The sequence below is a fragment of the Plecotus auritus genome (assembly GCF_963455305.1).
Source record: "Plecotus auritus genome assembly, chromosome: 6".
NCBI classification, from domain to species: domain Eukaryota; kingdom Metazoa; phylum Chordata; class Mammalia; order Chiroptera; family Vespertilionidae; genus Plecotus; species Plecotus auritus.
The window spans coordinates 167,383,153-167,404,102 of NC_137773.1; the positions used below are offsets into that span (position 1 = coordinate 167,383,153).

Sequence of the window (20,950 nt, forward strand, 5' to 3'; positions counted from 1 at the left end):
CAAGATATTTCCTGTACTCACAGATCTTTTATGAAAAGCTTTTTTTGGAAATTGACTAAAGTTTTTGCCTGTTGTTAAATAAGGTTGGGGCACACTTGACTTCAAGGATGCATGTGAAATGCACAGAGGTTAAAACAGGAGTAGTTCTAAAGATGCCCTCACCAGGATGCTCAGACCACTGAGAAAAACGTTACGCCCAAATCTAGCCCTTTGGTTTTAGTGGAAGGAAATGATTTCTCCAATAAAAAGGACTGAGAAACCAATATCCTGCTTGCTGCTCTGACTAGTGGTTACATTAACGGCATCTTCGAATTCAAGCATTTGCTACTGAAAGGTCACTATTATTCTTTAGTTTTATTCTCTCTTAAAATGGACCTGTTAAACTTCTATTTATTCCTTTAGCAGGTCACTTGTCCATCATTTAGAAAATGGACACTGTAGTATGGTGGATATGTTTATGTTTAGAAACTCAGCCGTTTGAAAATGGTTTTCTGTTAATTCCTAAACACAGTCATTATATTATAGGACCAGGTTCACCAGATTTTGTTTGGACTTCTCTTTTTCTGTTGTTAAAATTTAATTTGATCTGCCTTTCCTTCTCATGTAATGATCATGGAATTTTATTTACCCTACATTGTGTATAAACACAAGAAAGCAGAGAAATAAGTGTGGAAAGCAGAGAAATAAGTACTAGGGGGGATGGAAGCTAAGACAAAAATCATTTGGTTTTCTATGTGAAAAACTAAGAAATCTTACATGGAGGGTGACTTTTTTTTTAATTAGCTTCATTTCATTTTCATTTGTCTTCTGCTCCCCCCTCCCCCTTAAGATTGGTTGATGGCATCTCTTCAGTTGTAAGAGTCTTGCTGTCAATCTGTTTCTATCGTGAGTTTATCATTGCCGGGTGTGAACTGCAGGATCCTGGCTTTGCGCTCCCCCCTCCTGGGGTGGATCGTGCCAAGCTTGCACGCTCTGCCCTGATGTGAACCTGCCATCGGGGGCTCTTGGCGGCAGCTGCATCTCCCCAGCCCCAGAAGAGACCCTAGCTCAGGATCCCAGGGTCACAGGTTTCTCCGGCAGGCAGTTCAGTCCATGTCTCTCTTCTTCTGACCTTGATGCTGAACGGGCTCAATCTATTTGAAACCTGGAGGTGCTCTGGTGGAAAAGTACTGTGTGCTGCATGAGAATGGTTTCCACGCTGACTCTAACCTATTTTTTTTCCTTTTTTATTTCCTTTTTTTTTTTTTTTCCTAAAAATGGTACATATGTTTTCTTAAAAATTTCCCCCCTTGGAGGGGAAAATGAGTTTTAAAATCAGGCAAGGATTTGGGATCCCTTCAGCATATCCAGAACCTCTGATACAATCCTTTCTTTATTTTTCAGTCAGTTTGCTCCCAGGAAAGCCTTTTTGTGGAAAACAGGTAAAATGGAATTTGCTTTTTCATGTCTTTAGAGGAACAAAGTGCTTCATGTGTGTCCTGTATATTCGTAAAGATATACATTTCATATATAAGCGTGTGCTTAAATATATGTATCAACAAATACATATATCTATTGCGTACACACCTATATATGTACACATGTGTGTTACTTAGCATGTCTAAACATTATTTCATTGAGGAAAAAAAATTCTCTCAGTCACTTCCAAACATGAGTTTAAATGTTTTCGTTATTTAAAGTCTCAATTTCTGGTTCTTCCAACAGTTGTAATTGCTACTATTCTTGCCAGGCATGAAAAAATATAAATGTTGAGACCCCACAGGAACTTGCAGTTTCATTGGCTTATTAAAGAGGCTGCTAAAAGCACTTGTATATTTGGTATTAATAACAACTTCTGTGCTCCATAATTATATATAGCTGTACAAATAATAATTAGAACACTATTGTTTTATGTATCTCATTCTAAATAACCTACCAGTCGTTATAAAAGGCCTAACTTGGGAACCTTACCGAAACTAGTTTGGATTTAGCAGTACACTTGGCTTGTGAGTTAGTAGGAGGAGGTGGTTGCTATGAAATGAGTAGGTTACAAAATTTATACAAAACCTTGAGCATAAGAGCAGAAATTTTTCAAATTTAGCTTATACCTTTTTTAAATAGTTTTAAACTGACATAGGTATTAAAATGCTCCATTAATTTAATTGCAGATTTTTAGGGGGAATTAAGAATTCCACATTTGCTGTATTAATAGGTAACTTGGAATGAAAATATGGTTATTTTTAAAGTGGCGGTTACTTTCATTTTAAAAGTAGCAGTTAATTTTATTTCAGGTGTTAGCTTAATAGGTGGCCCCTATAAAATTGATTAAGATGCAGACTGTTTGATTAAATTCCAAGACTTACAGAAAGTTTGAACTGGGAATTAGAAATGATTGGTGGTGGGAAAATGCCATCATTTATATTAGCAATTAGAAATCTTCAAGTAACTAAGTCCCTCAATTGTATAGTCTTATTTTGGAAGAAAAGATGAAGTTAGAAAACAAGTCTACATGAGCATTCAAAATCAACTTTAAAATTCATGCAGATTCAGACTGGTATTTCTTATTTTCAGTAAAGAATCCACAAGCATTAACATCTTAGGGATAGTTCTAAATAATTCCAAAATTTTATATCCTTACCAAAAAGATTAAGTGAGCATTTATAATTTAGTTTAGTGGGAAATCTTATTCCCTAGCCTTCTAGCCAATCATTTTCTCCTACTTTATTCTATAATTTTATTCATTTATTTGGGTTTTGTACAAACACACTGCTAATATACTGTGTCCCTTTTATTCAAATTAGGTTGTATTCATCAATACAATAATTGGTGACATACATACATTGCATATATGAATATGTCTTGATGTTCCCATAAAGCAAAAAATTAATGGAATGGATTTCTTACAAAAATTAATATATTTCTTAGATACCTGCCTTTGGAATGTCAATATTTCACTATGCTCAAGAAATAGGGAATAACTTAAATATTACTCAAGAAAAATAGTCACAACTAATATATTTAATTAAATATCTGTTATGTCTATATCAATTACTTCTCTTCTCCTCTTCTATTTCCTCTACGTCCTCACCTCTTCCTTTTCACTTACTAACATCAGTGTTTGAATCCTAGGGTAGGGAAAAATCATGCTGACATTAATTTATTATGGCAAAATTAAATGTCATACAAATAGGACAGTATATGGGATTGATTTGAAAGACAGGTGTGTGATACTAGAGTACACTTCCATTTATTACCTTTAGGTTTTATATCATAAAAATCATGTTTTTCATTTCCAGTAGGCTCTTGGAAGACAGTAACATATGCAATGAGACCTATAAGAAAAGACAGCTCTTTCGGTTGGTATGGTTTACTTTTCTAAAACTGTGTTTTCAGATTATGTGGCAGAATCAATGTTAAATATAAGTGTATTGGTGTAAAATATCTCTGTTCATGAAATAAAATATGTTCAGTTATCTCTTTGTAACGCTTGTTACAGAGCTAGTGTGGAAGCCATATTGGATAATGTGAGATCCAGGACTGGGAGACCATTACTTTGATACAGTCCTTCAGCGGTCTTCCTTTGATTTTCTGGTTGTTTTTATTTTCTCAAGGGCTAACTTTAGAAGCACACTGATTTAACATTCCCAAATCAACTTTGGTGAATTACAGAGTTAAAATTTCTCTGGCTGGTTGCAATTGTGTATACATTCCCAACACTGGAAACAAATCATTGATAACTCTATTTGAGTTCTTGTTTTTTAGCTATTACTATCCATCATGCTATTTCAAACAGTATTTTTTTCAAGAACAGATTTTATTTCTAAAGAAAAATAAGAGATTGCTTCCAATTGTAATGAACTACTTAAGTCAAAATCTTTTTGTGGGCTATGGGTATTGGATTATATATGTATATATATATGAATATACAATTAGCTATAATATTAAATTATATAATATAATTAAGTAACTATAATATAAATTATATATTTTTAAGTTGTGAGCTAGGCTAGAAGCCCCATTAAAACAGAGGGATCATACCTCTGTCACTACTCTATTAAATGTACTTCTAGCGTTCATTATGAAACTAAGGATATACACAGTGCTCTTTATACACTTAATACCTAATACATATATTAATATGTTAGTGTTTTTGTGAATATTAGGATTCATCTCTGTTGTAGGACAGGCAAAACAAAGAAAGAAAACTCTTGCTCATTTAGAAGAAAAAAAAACACCAAGAAAATAAATGGATCATGTGCTTAGTGTCTCCCTGCAGTAAATCTGAACTTAGGACCTCATCATTAGAAAAGGGAGAGTAATTGTTCCCTTTACACTTTGGCAGCAACAAGACACAGGTTCTTTTTTTTTTTTAGCCTCCTTCATATTTCTAGGTTGAACTGCATAATCTAATGCCTTCCACTTGTATAATTACATACTTTGCACACTTGAAGATTAAGAAAATAACCTTGCATTTTTCTCTCGAAAGCCCAAGGTAGGACTAGAATGTACCAGTATGCCTACACTCACACACCATGACCTGGTTTGGGTATGGTGTGTGAGTGTAGGATAAACATAGATAAAATGTGGGTCCTTGCCCCTGATTGGCCAGCTAGTTTTACTTAGCCCCAAATCTGGTCCCCAGTTCATATATGCCAGAGCTACCATCTACTCAGATCAGCCATCCTAAATATGGACACCATTGCCCACCAAAATCTCCACGCACAGAAACTCAAGGAAGATGATGGAGTGCAAAGCCACCCACACAATGGTAGAAATAATTCAAAGTGTACATCATACCTGACCTGGGGGTGGGGGTGGGAATCACGTTCAGATAAAAAGGAAAATAAATGTGATCAGTTATGTTAATCAGCACAGAAATAGACAGAGTATGTGCTTTATAACTACTCTAGGATCAAATTGTAGTTGTGCACAGAGGGTTAGCTCCTCCTGATGGCCAGACATCTCATCACCCTTGTCTTCCTGGTTCCCAGTAGTCAGGGGCCAGGACTAGAAAGTCTCTGGAGGGTATGTTGTTTTTAATGATGCTTATGATGCCATACCCAAATAGATATGAAATTCAATTCTGGACCTCACCTTGCCAGTGTTAAGGAGAATAATCAATAGATACAGCATTATAAAATGTGATTTCAATATGTAAATATCTAGAGATCATAAATTAGAATTAGCTGCACTATTCTGAATTTCATTAATGCTGTCTCTAAAGCAGCAACTTAAATTCTCTCTTTTATAAAAAAGATTTTTTTATTGATTTTTTAGAGAGAGAGGAAGGGAGACTGAGAAACAGTCATGTGATAGGGAAACATTCAGCTGCCTCCTGCACACCCTCTACTAGGGATCCTGCCCACAATCCTGAGCATGTGCCCTGACTGGGACTCGAACCCGTGACCTTTTGGTGCACCGGACAGCTCTCAACTAACTGAACCTCACCTGCCAGGGCTTAAATGCCCTCTTTTAACATGCGCAGATCTTGACTTAGGATGATGATTTGTGCTTTGGGAAGTAAAGAAGAACTTAAGAAAATCTTAGGTTGCCTTATTAGCCAGGGCAGTGGTCGGCAAACTCATTAGTCAACAGAGCGGCAAACCGCGGCTCTCGCGAGCCATGGTTTGCCGACCACTGAGCCAGGGGATATGGCACAAGTCTAGAGGAACTACACAATGTTCTAGAAACAGTATGCCAGAGGGAAGGGTGTAAATTACAGCACCCTAGCTTGCACCCAGGAATAGCGGTGGACACCTCCTTTGCAGAGAAAGGCCCACCCACACTGGCATTTAGCGGAAGTCTGGATTCCTCCCCGGGAGGTGCAGAGTTAACGGGGGGAGGGACCGCTGAAGCAGAATTAGTTATGATCACCCCCACATGGAGAACTTCATTCTGAGGCACCCTGTATGCTGAGGTAAGAACCAACTCAAATGTTTCTGATAATAAGCATTCCAAATTAGCTACAGCTGAGATTACTGACACATCCTTTGTACATTCACAGTTGCTAGATACTATTTAGGCAGGCTTTGTCAAAGATGGGTCCAATTATTCAGAAGTCAATGGGAAAAGAATGACGCGGAATTTGGAGATTGAGAGGGAGACAATCAGGGATGGAAAAACTCCCCTTTCTAGCAGAAAAGGATACTTTTCCTCCAGGCTACCTCCCCTGGCTTTCTTAAGTTTCAAAGGACTTTAAGACCTAAGGTGAGTGTTTGAGGCTTCCTCCTCGCAACCGTGTCTTTTTAAAGATGGTCCTTGTTTCTAAAGCTGGTCCTAAGGCCCTGAGAACAGAGAGAATGTTTGTGAGGAAATATTAACCAAGGACAGCAGGGCACGAAGTGAATTTTGTTTTGTGAGCTTTCTGTCCCGCTTCCTCCCCTCACTTTACCAAGTTCCTATCACAGATGAGCGGCGTCATTTTTATTCTCTCTGGGTCCGTTTACCTCCTTCCATTTTCATGAAATAAAAGGAAAAGCTTAGTAAGTAAAGTGGAAGTAAAAACCTAAAATTTGCTCTGTACCTTCTGTACAATTTGGCGCATGTTTCAATCAGATATGCATACCTCTAGCTTCCCAAAGTCCATTATTATCTTTAGAAGAATATTGATCAGCAAAGCTAATGGTCCCGTCAAAGCTAATGAGATTTGGATCAAGCTGGAGTATGTCACATCACAGTCATATGAAAATAGGGATTATATCTACTGCCTGTGATTTACGTACCCATCTACTTATAATCGATGGGAATCTAAGGATATTTTAAGGATCCATTATTTCCAACTGCAGAAAAGGCTTTGAAAATATTAAGTTACTCTTCAAGCAGATTGGAAACCAATGAAAATGCAAATTTCACCCACTTTCTCCAGAAGAGACATGCCATTTGGTACACTGCTTACCGATTCTCTGGAGCCCTCAAAATTCACTTGTGGCTATTGGCTCTCTTCCAACACATTCACTCTTTTTCTATTTGAATTTTGAACAAGTGTGTTATTCCACCTCTGGAGCTTTTTTGTTTGTTTGTTACTTCCACGGATCCCCCTGGAATGTCTCTCATTGTTGTTAGCACCGGCTTTTCCATGTGAGAAGGATGAAAAGGCTCTTTCCTCTGCCTGTGAAGGGTAAATCACGGGAAACATTCTCACCATCAGCCAACCGGCAGCTCCTGTGATTTCTGGGCTGTCTGTCAACGCTTTCATGAGTTCAGACACATAGCTCATGACGTCAGAAAATACATTAAGAAATGGCCTTTCTAAAACGGTGTGCATTTCCCATAGTCCAGTTACTTAATGCCGAAGGGAGAGACAAAACTCCTCTTTGGTGGGCGTTGCTTTGAGGATCGTTCAAGATCCCAGGTGTTTCCAAACTTTGATTCCTTGTTGACGTGGGTGGGGAGACTTGATCCTCCCTCCTCTCCACCACAGAAGTCTCCAATTACGTTTTCCAGCCTGTTTTTCTAGTTGTTTCTCCTTCACCGGCAGAGGGGTCGTGCAGCATTTCAGTTGGGTGTTGCTCTGTCTGTCACCCGTTCTGTGTGATGCGTCCGCCCAGCGGTGAGGCATCGGTGGCACTGCTTGGGAGGCAGCAGGTCTGCTGCAAAGGGTTGACGGGAAGGGTCTTCTGTAGACGACTCTTTGGAGAAAGGCCCCACTGTGTGTCCACGACTGCTCCTGGAATGTAACCCTGTCCCCGTGCCTTTTTCTGCTGGCCGTGCTCCAGGGGCAACCGAGATGGCTCGGGGAGAACGTCGGGGAGTCGGCAGAGCAGCTCGGAGAATGAACTCAAGTGGTGCGACCACCCAAGGGCCTGGAGCAGCACAGACTCCGAAAGCTCCAGCCGCAATCTCAAGCCCGCCATGACCAAGACGGCGAGTTTTGGGGGCATCACGGTGCTGACCAGGGGTGACAGCACGTCCAGTAGCAGGAGTACCGGGAAGCTGTCCAAAGCAGGTAGTTAGTGCTGGAGGGGCTTAAGTTCTGTGGTGTTTCCTGAAGTCTACCCGAGCTGTAAAAGCACCATTCCCTGCGGCTCTGAGAAAACTAATGATGATGATATCAATCTGGGATAGATTGAGGTCAGAAGGTACAGTTTAAATACCAGTACCTCCTCTGGCTAGCTGTGTGTGAAAGTCCAATTATTAACTTCTCAGATCTCTAGTTTCCTTATCTATAAAATGTAGGCTATGATAGGATATTACTCTAACCCCCCTCAATAGACTATTTTAACTTTCATTTCAATGATTCCCATAAAAATGGTTACCAAGGCATGTGCACAGGGCAACTTGTCCTGTGAAGGTTAGCTTTTTAAAAGTCTAACACTATGAGTTAGCCCATAAAACGACATTATAGTAATTTTGGTATTAGTAGTTTTCATTCCTGTTTTGGTATAATGTTAGTATGATCCTGGGCAAGTTAGTTAACCTGTGTGAGCCTCAGTTTTCTCACCTGAGAAATGGGAATAATAATAATAATAGCACCAATATTTCAAAGTTATTGTTAAAACCACGAGTTAATATGCTCAGAGCAATACCTGGCAGGTTGTTAGCCCTCAGTAAGCACCAGTTCCTGTTTGTTTTTGATTATTGCCATGCAATGTTTCCATCCTTGCTTTGCAGATAAGAAGAGTGGTCCTCAGAAAGTTGAGTTTCCAAGTAGCCAGGCCCATGCATCTGGGTTTTATTGTGGGTTGTTGTTTTTTTTTGTTTGTTTGTTGTTGTTTTTTGGTGGTGTTTTTTTCTTCTAAGTGAATAGTGATCTTTTGAGTTTGGTAGTTCACATTTGCATGGGCAGGCTTTGGGAGTTCATAATGATGAGAGGGCTCGAACCATTAACCTGAAACAAATTTAAACGGATGGAAGCATCAACACCATGGGCTTCACGAGTCTGCAAAATACCCCCCAGGGTCTTCCGTTTTTAACTCTTCTTTTCCCCAAGAATCTCTCAGCATCATTTACAAATCACTTTCAAATGTTTGTGATGAAAATACCTCATAAAATCCCAGGAAGGTAACAGATGACCCTTTAGTAGCACTCCATGAACTCAAGTTTTTGTTTGTATTTATTGATGATGTACTTATTAGTTTTATTGAATTTACTGGCGTGACTTTGGTGAGTAAAATTGTATAGGTTTCAGGTGTACAATTCTCTAATACATCATCTGTATATTGTATCGTGTGTTCATCACCCCAAGTCAGGTCTCCTTCCATCACCATTTTCATTTAGTATGTACTGTCATTGTTTTGGTTTGGTTGGGGTCTTCCTTCAGAAGTGGGGACGCCCTGACTCTCAGCTAGGGTGGGGGTGAGTACTGATATTCCCTAACAGGCCCTGGGTCTCAGGGTACACTGGGGGTGCGTTCAGGGCCTGGGGTCACAGGTGAGTGGCAGGACAGAGACAGGAGGAGAATGGTGAGTGGGCAACATCAGCCAGAGGTTAGACATGGGCCGCCCTAGGCGGTGAGTACTTTCCCCACCTAGCATCACACTCATGCTAGGGGTGTTCTATGAAGTCTAGGCTCGTTATGCTAATAGTTTAACATAATTATGTTGTTGACAGACGCCTCCAGAGAAATTATCTCGTGTTTTCCTACATAGGCAGAAAATTAATAGCATTTAGTCAGAGTCACTCCTTTAAAGGTACATATCTTGCTTCGTGGAACGATTCAGGTGAGCTCACACTGCCTTCTGTCATTTTTATTCACCAATTGGAGAATTCTTGATTTCTAACTCTAATTAATTGCTCTTGGTGTATCACAGTATTGCAGCAACTGAAGTCAAGAAAATCCACTGTGGTGCACGTAAGCACTTGTAAACTAAGAAAGGTTCAATAGTTTTACATCTTCTTAAAAGGCAGAAACCAAGTACCTTAAATGGCGCACTTGAAAATTCCAGTGCACCTAAAGAGCTCTTACGATTTTTAAATTAATCGGCATTCTCCATGCACCATCCCACAATCCCCTCCAAGGCAAAGCGTTTTGGAAACATTTAAAACACCTCAAGAATGCTAAAATGCCATGTTCTTTGAAGAATGGTCAGAAATTGTAAGTGCTTCAGATATATATATTTTTTTAATCTAAGTGTTTCCATTTGGAAGCTTGTCTAGGTGCAGGAATGGAAAGAAAAAAAAGTAAACTAATAATAATAAAGGGGATCAAGATAGGCTGTCAAAACAAACTCACAGTTTCCCAAGCTGCTTTTTATGAAGCAGTGCTGTCAGTTCTGCTGTCGGGAAACTTCAGAGCAGCACACGTTTCCAATTTTTTACCTCATTGTGCACAGTGGGCTTGCAAACAGTTCTTTGACGTCTCAGAAACCAAGTCTGGAGCAGTGACATTTCGGGTGCTCTTCTCCTCTAATGACATCGGACATCGGTTGGAGCTAAGTAGGTGGTATAGACAGTAATAGGACTTTTTCCAAGTGGGAAACATGTTTTGCTACATTTCGGAGAAAGCATATCACTGAAGTCTGAACATACAAGCACAGTCTCTGGGGCCTGGGCTGCCTTTTCGCTGTTGCATCCCCCCCACTGAGCACATGGCCACCGAACAGATGTCCAGCACACGCCCTTGGGGGGTGGATGGCATCACTATGTCATTACATCCTCCTTGGGGTGAGAATGTGAATGGTGCTTGTGCTGCAACCTCAGCAGTTTCTTGGCAGTGATGATGTGGTTGAAAAATAGGAGTATGGCCCCTGTTTCTCTCCATTGTTTCTCTATCATCCCTCCCTCTTGACCTGCACAGTAGGAGTTCTCACCTTTAGCTGCATCAGTATCACATGAAGGATTTCTTGAGCACAGATTGCTTGTTCAGAAACCATGCCTGGAGAACAACTGTTCTAGAGAAATAGCCTTCTGTTTTGTTTTAATTATTGTACATGGCCTGGCATTTTGTTTTCAGGATGCAAGGCCATTCTTGTTGCCCCCTTCCTAGTCTACACCCTAGAGTATTTTTTTAAATTGTTGAAAGTTAGAGTGTTTTTGAAGCCAATGCAAGACACCTCATCTTGCTGCCACTCCTCTTCTGCTTGTTTATTTTCATCATTACACTAATGCATCCTAAATATTTTCTTCTGCCTTGCAATGCTGAATTCTGACCCCGGATCTGGAATTTTCTTGAATTCAGAAAAAGAATACTTATGTTTCAGGGTCCTTAAAAAAAGAAAAAATGCAGCAGGTGAGTTAAACAGACAAAGAAGACTTTGTCTCATAGTTACTACAATAGGAGTTAAGACTATAACGAAAGGGGAGGGAGATTAAACTCAATCCTGCTAAACAAAGGCAGGAGAGTGTTAGTGAGCTGGTGGAAAAGTGCTGGATGACTTTAGAGAGGTGATTGGTCAATGTGATTGCACCATCTGCGTTTGCTAATTGGTGTTTATCAAAGTCAGGTTCTTACCCTCCCACAGAAACTGACAGACAAGGGCACTATTCTTTTTTTTTAAATTTCTTTATTAAGGTATTACATATGTGTCCTTATCCCCTCATTACACTCCAACCCCCCCACTCCAATCATGCCCTCACCCCCCCTGTTGTCTGTAACTATTGGTTAGGCCAGTGGTCGGCAAACTCGTTAGTCAACAGAGCCAAATATCAACAGTACAATGATTGAAATTTCTTTTGAGAGCCAAGTTTTTTAAACTTCTTCTAACGCCACTTCTTCAAAATAGACTTGCCCAGGCCATGGTATTTTGTGGAAGAGCCACACTCAAAGAGCCGCATGTGGCTCGCGAGCTGCAGTTTGCCGACCACGGGGTTAGGCTTATATGCATAGCTAAGATTTGGAAACAGCCTAAGTGCCCATCAGCAGATGAGTGGATTAAAAAACTATGGTACATCTACACAATGGAATACTATGCTGCGGTAATAAAGGAATTGTTACCATTTGCAACAGCATGGATGGAACTGGAGAGCATTAGGGCACTATTCTTCTTGATCTCATTTTAAAGGGATGGCTTCCAACTTCTCACTAGCTCACACCTCAGATTAGAGTTCTGACATGCCTCATTGGCTCCAGCTCTTTCTCACTGTCTATCCCCTCTGCCCAGACATAGGCATGATCATTTTTATATGACCTTATATGTTGGGGGTCAGAAGTTTTATTGTATGATTACTGTTGTTGTTGATGAGTCTCTACCAGTGTCAAACTTGGACTGTAACATCAGATCATACATGGCAAGTCCTCAAACAAACTCTACAGTTTGCACTGGGGCTGTGATTTCTGGGTCAGAATATCAGTGATGTGGTCTCAGAATTACTCCTAGCATTTTCAAAATTCTGTGTAGATCCTTTATTCCCCCCGCCCCCCCATATGTTATTCAGAATCACATTAGTATTTTCAACTGGTTAGTTGGAGCATCCTGAATTAACCTGAAAGTTTATTAATATTAAGAACCAAGTCATGGAAAAAGAGAAAATTCCCAACTGAGAACATCTGTGGTAGTCCATGGTATACTCATATGCATGCTTTTAGGAGGCAGTTGGGTCCTGGTTAAATCTCTATTCGTCTGCCAAGAACAAATCCTAGCTCTGTCATTTCCCAGCTCTGTGAGTCAACTTGAGTCACCTAACTTCTCTGTGCTTCCATTTCCCTATCCATGTAGGCAGTCATAGTCCTTATTATTAGGGTGTACCCAGTGCTCACACATACTGAATGCTCAAGAAAAATCACTATCCTCCCCCTCCTCACAAACCAGCGCTCTCCACTGGTCCCTCTTCCCTGCAACGGCCTGTTGTGTTCCTATCTATCCCTATTTTCAAAAAATCCCACTTTAGTTTAAGGGTAGGTTTTAGAATCTTGAAAACAAGGTTAATATATGTGTTATATATGTTAACCTTTAATGCCATAGAAGAGTGCATTTTTTAATGTCCAAAGTCAATAGTGTGTGCTAATAATTTAAAAATTTTATTGAACTGCATTCTTGCAATCTATGGTAGCATCCAAATCACTCGTTGGCTTAAATTCACAGATATTTAAGATTTGCTTGGTGTGCGTTCTCTCAGATGCTCTGGTTAATAATCTGGTTGAGGCCCAGAACGGCCATGGTCAAGGTCCCCGCAGCTACTTGACTCTGGTTGCAGGGAAGGGCTGCTGTTGCCTAACGGACATGGATGTAGCAACTGTTCCTTTGTCCCAGAGAAAGGAGAGGGAGATGATGATGGCTAGATTCCACCTTGGGAGCTCCTGTACACGGACCTAGTCACCTACATGTGAGAAAGCCACAGTCCACAAGCATGCCCTATGACTTAACTATTCCGTGTCACTTAAAGGATGCTTCATTATTGTCATGAAGACCAAACCCCCCTTGGTCCACCTGTTGGCTATATTAATAAGATTTCTGCAAATGTGTGAACTACAGTGCGGAGCCTAAGCTCTCCCAAGAGGAATGATCCACTTCTACTCGCATCTGGGGGAAAAGATGATTTCCAGCTCTGTGCCTTCACATTTCAACTTTACAGATGTTGAAGAACCAGTATTTAAGAACCATCTGTATGATTAGCATATCCCAGGACTCCTCCTTAAACTGGTCTCTTGAAGTTCTACTTCAGTCATTTTATTCTCGTAACTCCAGTTCAGTAAGACATTCCCATGGCTTTAATTACTCAGGGTGATGGGAGTTTTTAGGCACTGAGTTCAGAGCTTTGGGGTACCATTTACCAGTTAGTTAATCACCCCTAAGGGCACGTGAGAAAGCTAAGAGAGTGTTCACTCTTAACCTCGTTTTTAAGGAAATGGACACATCTGAAAGCTATGTAGCAGATATTTCAATAAAATATGAGCCCAAAATGTGGGAGGGGCATTCATTATTCCTGCCCTGCAGCACTCACCTCAAACTCCTTAATGATGGATTATTTAAAGTAGCATTTAGACCCAGAGCTGTGGTTTTGTCCCCTTTTCTTTGATGAATGACATGTCGATTTGTATCTCTGTGGTAGGTTCTGAGTCGTCCAGCAGTGCCGGCTCCTCAGGATCGCTGTCCCGGACCCATCCGCCTCTCCAGAGCACACCCCTGGTCTCGGGCGTGGCGGCCACTTCTCCTGGCTGTGTGCCCTATCCGGAGAGCGGCATGGGAGGCCAGGTCGGTCCAGGCAGCACCAGCTACATCCTCCTTCCACTGGAAGCTGCAACAGGCATCCCGCCCGGAAGCATCCTTCTGAATCCGCACACAGGTTAGTGTATCATTTCCTCTGCTTTGCCAGGGACTCAACACCAGAAGTTTGTTCTTGTGCTCAGTCTTAGGATTTTACTAGTGAGTTGTTGGAAAATTCTTGAGCAGGAGAGTTTGGTGCATGTACTTCTATGGAGGGTCTGGATTTAGGATCTGTTGCTATAACCTACATCTCCGTACTGATATCAGTATTGATATAGGTATATAGATATAGATGCTTCTAGAAATGCCCACTGTTCTCTGTCTGCTCTTCACTGACCACAGTGTTTCCCATGTATTCCCAGGAACTAAGATCTGGGATCAGTGAGTGATGAACTGGGATACACTAATTGAAACTTGGTGTTTCTCAGAATAAAGCCATGCATAGCCTGTTACGATGTTAAAAGTGTCTCTGCATCCAAAATATTTCATGAACTTGAGACATTAATTGGGACACAGTGGATTCTTAACTATAGCAGATATTCCTAATCTTGCCACTTCACCCAGTTCCTACTGGAGAATAAGGACTATCAGTGGCGAAGAGGGTACAGAGAGAAAATTCTTGTGTAATTTAGAGATTTTTAGGCCTACACTGGTTTTGGTAGAGTTTGGAAAAGTGGCAACTTCCTGATTATAGTTTCTTCAAAGGTAAAAGGCTATTGGCTCTTAGTTTTTTCATTTCTCTAGTGTTTGGTTAACTTCCATAGACCCAGAGCATTGAGCCAATAGATGGATGAGCATTTGCTTTATGAGGGAGACTTCCCACGCTGGACAATGTTGCCCAGGCCTCCAAAGCCATTTGGCAATATCTGCAGACGTTCTGATTATCATGACCCCGAGGAGGAGGGGGCTGCTACTGGCCAGAGGTAGAAGCCAGAGGTGCTACTACACATCCTACAATGCACAGGTCAACTCCTTACGACGCAGGAGTACGCAGCCCCAAAATGTCACTGGTGCAGTGGTTGAGAGAGCCTGGGTTGGAAGGTTTGACCTTGACTCGTCACTTCCTCAGAAGCCTTTGTAGTGATTGAATTGTCTCAAAATATAACTGAGGTTTGGTTTAGGTTATTGTAATGTACTTCTTTGATGTGCTGAACTTGAAAATGCAAAACTGCATGTGACTCTCATAAAAATGATCCGACTCCATCTTCTCACATATATAGTGTTATCAGCAATTAGGAAATTCAGAGAAACATGAGAATGATAGTAAAATAGCTGCTTGAATAATTGCCACAGTTTCATGAAAACATATGGCACATTCTCAAGGCATGGTGTTTGACTGAGACATTTTGAAAATGCCATCAGCTTTAGGGAAAAAAGAAGGCATAATCATTTTATTGAAAACCATTTGAAAGCTTTCTGATTAGATACTTCTAAGGAGAATATTAGATTGCCTTTATCTTATTTGGATCATCGAAAAGCACTATAAAATAAATTAAAAGAAAACCAGCATCCTATTCATTACTCTGGGCGCTGATCGAAGTACGATCTGACTCTGTTGGCATAAATTCTTTCTCTTTTAATTGAGATGGTGGGATTGCAGACAAGAGCAGAAAACTAAGCATCAGTTTTGAGTTGTTTCATTTTCAGCCAAATTGTGGAGTGTTTCAAAAAAGCACAACAGAGTATTTTTCGGGTATAATGCAAGAATATTACTTGTAATGACAGTGCGGCTGTGCATGGGTATGTGTATATTATCATCTGTAATCTTGTTTACAGAAAAAGAAAGCAAGCGCTTTCTGGTGCCAAGTCCTAATTCTTATTCATCGGATGGAGTCATTTAGAGCTGTTGTCAAAATCTCTCCTTTCAGAATGGATCCTAACTAAGGAACAGGACCTAATAAAGCTGTTGAACAGCTTCGCCATACACACTTCTCCAATCTGACAAATGCTAGACCTTAAAATATCCCTGGACAAGAAGGAGAATGTATTAATACATTGTATACTGTTGGTTGAGTGGTAAGATGTCAGGTGGATTATGATGCTGCTTTCTTTACAGAATGTTTTTGTAAATTGAACATATGCGCATAATTGTATGTATATGTGTGTGTGTATGTGGTGTGTATATGATCATGACTGTCTGTCTCTCTACCTGTCTAATCTCTTATAGGACTCTGCTACTGAAACTGGAAATCTGCCTGCTTTGGGCTAGAACTCCTCTTTCTCTGTCATTTCTGTGAATGAAAGCCACACTTCTCATCCTCTGCCAAATACATAGTAGAAATTCCTGGCTGTTAGGAACCTACGGGATATAACTACTTTGCTTCTTATATCCATTTTTCTGGGATTTGTTTCCTTGTTACCAGCACATTTATATGCTCCAGTGGGAAGGGACCATATTTGGCTATTTTTTTTACTTCCCTAGGTTAGATAACAAATTAGTCTTATGCACCATGCTTAGGCATGAGTGCTCAATAATCACTTTTAATTGAAATATTATCAACTACCATATATATATATTGTCGATATATGTAGTTGATAATATTTCAATTAAAATATATATATGGATAGGGAGCAGTTTTTCATCTAATGTCTCATATTTGAGAATGTGGCTCAGGTATGAAATTAGGATTGATGAAATATCTGTTTTAAGCAGGAGTAAGGCAAGCAATGATTTGAAAACACGAAGTGCCTGCCAGTCGTGTCTTCTAAATGAAACAACGAAACTTCCTTTGTCAGCACAATTGACTTGGCTCTTGCTAAGCACCAACTATTTGGGCAAATATTCTTGCAGTTCCCCGAATACAGCCACAGGTTTTCCCTTTGTCTGGCCCTAGACTCAGCCCTCAGGACCTTGGGCCTGTTCTTCCTTTGCTCTTCAGGCATCTAGAGGCTCCCTTTCAAAGTTACCCCTCTGTTAGGTCATGTCTTTGCAAGGCAAGCCTGTTCTGAGCCGTGACTTGGATTTTTCTTGGACTTGGCCTCCTTTCGGAAATTCCTAGCAGAAACTCAACTTTGTTTGGCTATTTTCTTTAAACTCAGTGCTATCCAGAGATGCCAATCGCCTTTGGCATCATCCCTCATGTACTTGTCAGTGCTGGGAAAGGTTATCATTCCGCTTTGCTTTGCCTTCATCTGTGTAGGTGCATGAGTGTGTGCTATGAGGGCTGCCTTCAGGAACTTCACTTTGAACAGCCCCATGGTCCCAATGGGCCTCCATGACCCTCTCCTTTTTTCTATTTCACAAGACTTCTAGCATCTACTTACCAAAACTGCTCCCACCTTTGTCTTAAATGCCCTGTGAAGTTTCCATGTGCTACCTATAAACATATCTTTGCAAGCTCTGGGTGAATCCTTGCCTATCCATAATCACCAGCTCCCTTATAATATGAATAGAGGCCCGATGCACGAAATTCATGCAAGGGGCTCAGCCCTCACAGCTGCAGAGGCTGCCTTGGCCCTCACAGTCCCGGCTTCGTCCGGAAGGTCGTCTGGAAGGATGTCCGGTTGAATTAGCACATTATGCTTTTACTATTATAGATTGATCACCTTCTAAACCCTAGGAAAGGAAAATCTCTTTCTCTCACCCTCTTTCTTCCTTTTGGAAGAAATACCCTCTGCCAAGCACATGGCAGGCGCGCCTTGGTGTTAAGAACCAAGAGCACGTGACTACTTTGCTTCTTGTGTCCGTTGCCCACGGGTTCACTTTCTTGTTACTGGCATATTTATAAGCTCAGAATTTCTGGGGGTGAAGGGTCATACTTTGTTGTGTGTTTATTTTTGGTTTTGCATCCTGGAATGGATAACAAAGTCTTAGTCACTGTGCAGGGCTCAATAAGTACACATTAGTAAAATAATGCCTATTACACATTATCCATGTTGCTGAGGAGAGGGGAGACATGATTCGCCCAATGTCATGTATCGGAGGGGAATGAGCACTCTGCACGGAACCTTTTCCTCAGCCCTGGCTCAGCACACAGCACGGGCTCACCTCTGTGACTGCACTTCCTGTGCTGTGCCAGCACACGTGCCAGGGCCCGCTGGGCATGCCAGTGTAGGTCCTGACGTGAAGACCTCTTCTAAGCTGCATAGTCCCAGGGTCAGCGAGCTTTTCTGTCCCCTTTGGACTTCAGCTGTCATTCACACTAGCTGCTTATGTTCAGTGATCATTGCATATGGATGGTGGAAATGGTAGAACACAGAGAGGTGGTCATTGCCCAACTTGAAAACCAAGAGTCACCCATCCTCGCTCTCTTAGGAAATTGTTTGTTCTCTTTCCTGGCATCTGCCTCACCTCTTTCATTTTCCTCCATTATTTTTACCTCTCCTCAAATCAACCTTTTATACTTTCTTCTCCTTCCAGAAGAACCTGCCATCACTCTCTACCCAACTGGATTCTTAGTACTTTTCCTATGTAATTATTTAGAAACACTTCTTTCTTCTGGCCCACAGCATACTGATGATATTTCACACAGGGAATCTAAAATGTATCAAAAAGAACATCTGACTATCTGCAGTTATGCTTTTCACCCTAATTATACCCAGCTTTTCACACTTCCTGGGGATGTTGAAAGTCAGAATAGAATAGATTCTTTTAGTTTGCCATTGTTGTGTACATGTTTGTATGTTTGTGTATTTGTGTAAGCACATAGACTAATTTCAAAATGATTTCATATGAAGTTGCTGTGAAGATTTTTTTAAATATTAGGTACCTAAATGTTTCCTCTTTTAAAGATACAAAAAATGAGGTGGAGGTGGGGGCACTAAGGATTTGAACACTAAATGGGCTAATAGAAATTTTTTTGCGGGGGGGGAATTAAGCTATTTTTCATATTTTCCCAAATTGCTGTTGTGTGGGGAAAAATGGGTTGCAGATTTAAAATCCAGAAGAAAGCTATTTTTTAAAAGAGAGAAAATTAAATGACAGTGACAGGAAAACAAGTGTCCATAAAGAACATTAGAAAAAAAATGCCACTCAACTTAGTGATTGTTCCGTGAATATAATTCTGGTACATTTGCTTCCAAGACAGCATGTGTGATTGGTTATGAAACTGTTATCAGTTCTGGCAGGTACGTTCATGGAAATGCAGCATAAAGTTGCTTGTTACACACACACACACACACACACACACACACACACACACACACACACACACACACCTGGGTTGAAATCTCCTGGGAATGATGGGGAATGCTAAGCTCCCATACAATTCCTGACTGAGTTGAAGTCAAATCCATTGCTCTTTGCCCGTGAGAGCTTGGTTTGATTTCACTACAACACCAGCATTTGCCTTGCCAACTTATCCCAGTTTCCTTTCTTAATGTCATTGACAAAGTGCACAGGTGATGGGCATGATCTACACACATCTGACGTGTGGCCTTAGTAAATATTTGCATATGTGAACACCTGTGTAAGCATCATCCAGAGTAAGACGTAGAGCATGACTAGTCTCCCAGGAGCGTCCTTCACGGTCCCTTAGAGACACCACTATCCTGAGTTCCATTGCGTTGGTAAAGGATGCCTGGTCTTGAATGAAATGGAAATGGAATTGTACTGTAGCTCCCCTTTGGGGACTGGTTTCCCTCACTTAGCGAACATTATCTCATTCACTTCGCTCTCATTTGAGAACGGTTTGTTCTTTGTTGTTAAATAGCATACCACTTTTTTTTTTCGCTAGACCAGTGGTCGGCAAACTCATTAGTCAACAGAGCCAAATATCAATAGTACAACGATTGAAATTTCTTTTGAGAGCCAAATTTTTTAAACTTAAACTTCTTCTAACACCACTTCTTCAAAATAGACTCGCCCAGGCCGTGGTATTTTGTGGAAGAGTCACACTCAAGGGGCCAAAGAGCTGCATGTGGCTCGTGAGCCGCAGTTTGCCGACCACTGCACTAGACTATCATTTCCTTTGGGTCAGGTTTTATATTTCCCTCTCTGTTCTTTTTTTGGTGGTCGTGTTGCTAATTTTCCTCACGTTGCTGGTGACCTTTGGTTGTTCTTCACATACGTTATAAAAGCACAAGGCTGGTGTCCTCGGCCCCTACCCAGATCAGATGCTCATTCAAGCCCTGCACACTGAACAATGCAAGGCGAGGTTGCAGATACAATCTTGGGAAGGACTCAGCAAGCTGCCTCTGTCGTACACCGGGAGGTGGGGGACCCTCCTCAGACACACCAGCCTCATGCTGCGAGTCCTCCTCCTCCCAGGCATTTCACTCAGATCCCTAGAGAATATTTCTGTGGCTTTAGCTTGGGGACAAACATACCTACTGCTCCCTTTCCCATAGGGTAGTGGGGGTTATGGAAAAGGGAAGGAAGGACTCACACAGTTTGACAGTTCATTGCCCCATATTCTGACCCTCCTCATTCTTTATCTACCAGTCCTGGGTGTGATTTCATCTTGAAACATAGCTCCCCCCGCCCTCTCGTGCATGGCTTGTTACTTTCCAGTGATGGGTGGATCTTTCCCATGATACCTCAGTGTCCCAGCTAGTCTTTATGTAGACTTGGCTGGTGGCCTTCAGCTATTGGGTGTGATGCGAAGTGAATGGACTTTGGAGTCACCCTGACCAGGGTCCTTTCCCGGTCCTCTCACTTACTGTTTTTGTTTTTGTTGTTGTTGTTGTTGTTGTTGTTTGCTTCTCACTCAGTAAGTTGCTTGCTCCCTCTGAGCCCTTATTTCCTTGTCTCCAGTCAGGTGAGACTGCATATCTGTGAGTTGTTGGAAGAGCTGAGGTCATGCATGGTAGGTGCCTGTCACTGTACCTGCCACATTGGAAACCTATTGGTCCCCTCTTTTACCTCTCCCCTCCCATTTCTCTTTCGTTTGCTGCCCTTCACTCTCTTCCCTTCAGCTCCTAATTCCTATCATCTTTCTGCTGGGCTTTCA

At 41.2% G+C, this 20,950-nt stretch overlaps 1 protein-coding gene across 28 annotated transcripts in view; it reads left to right on the plus strand.

The window, feature by feature from the left end:
* The window catches only part of ARPP21 (cAMP regulated phosphoprotein 21), a 148,621-nt gene that overhangs the window by 73,289 nt on the left and 54,382 nt on the right, over positions 1-20,950 (plus strand). For 17 of the 28 annotated variants that reach the window (XR_013960974.1, XR_013960975.1, XM_080675965.1 and 14 more), the window contains 4 exons: positions 1,384-1,421; positions 3,276-3,335; positions 7,695-7,924; positions 13,906-14,139. Coding sequence is in view for 21 of the 28 variants with exons in the window: in XM_080675965.1 (XP_080532091.1) it covers positions 1,384-1,421; positions 3,276-3,335; positions 7,695-7,924; positions 13,906-14,139 (562 nt within the window). In the remaining 7 variants the exon portion in view is untranslated. Of the gene's footprint in view, positions 1-1,383; positions 1,422-3,275; positions 3,340-7,694; positions 7,925-13,905; positions 14,140-20,950 lie in introns of those variants that run through there. The other 11 variants (XR_013960972.1, XR_013960973.1, XM_080675952.1 and 8 more) reach the window with 5 other exon arrangements.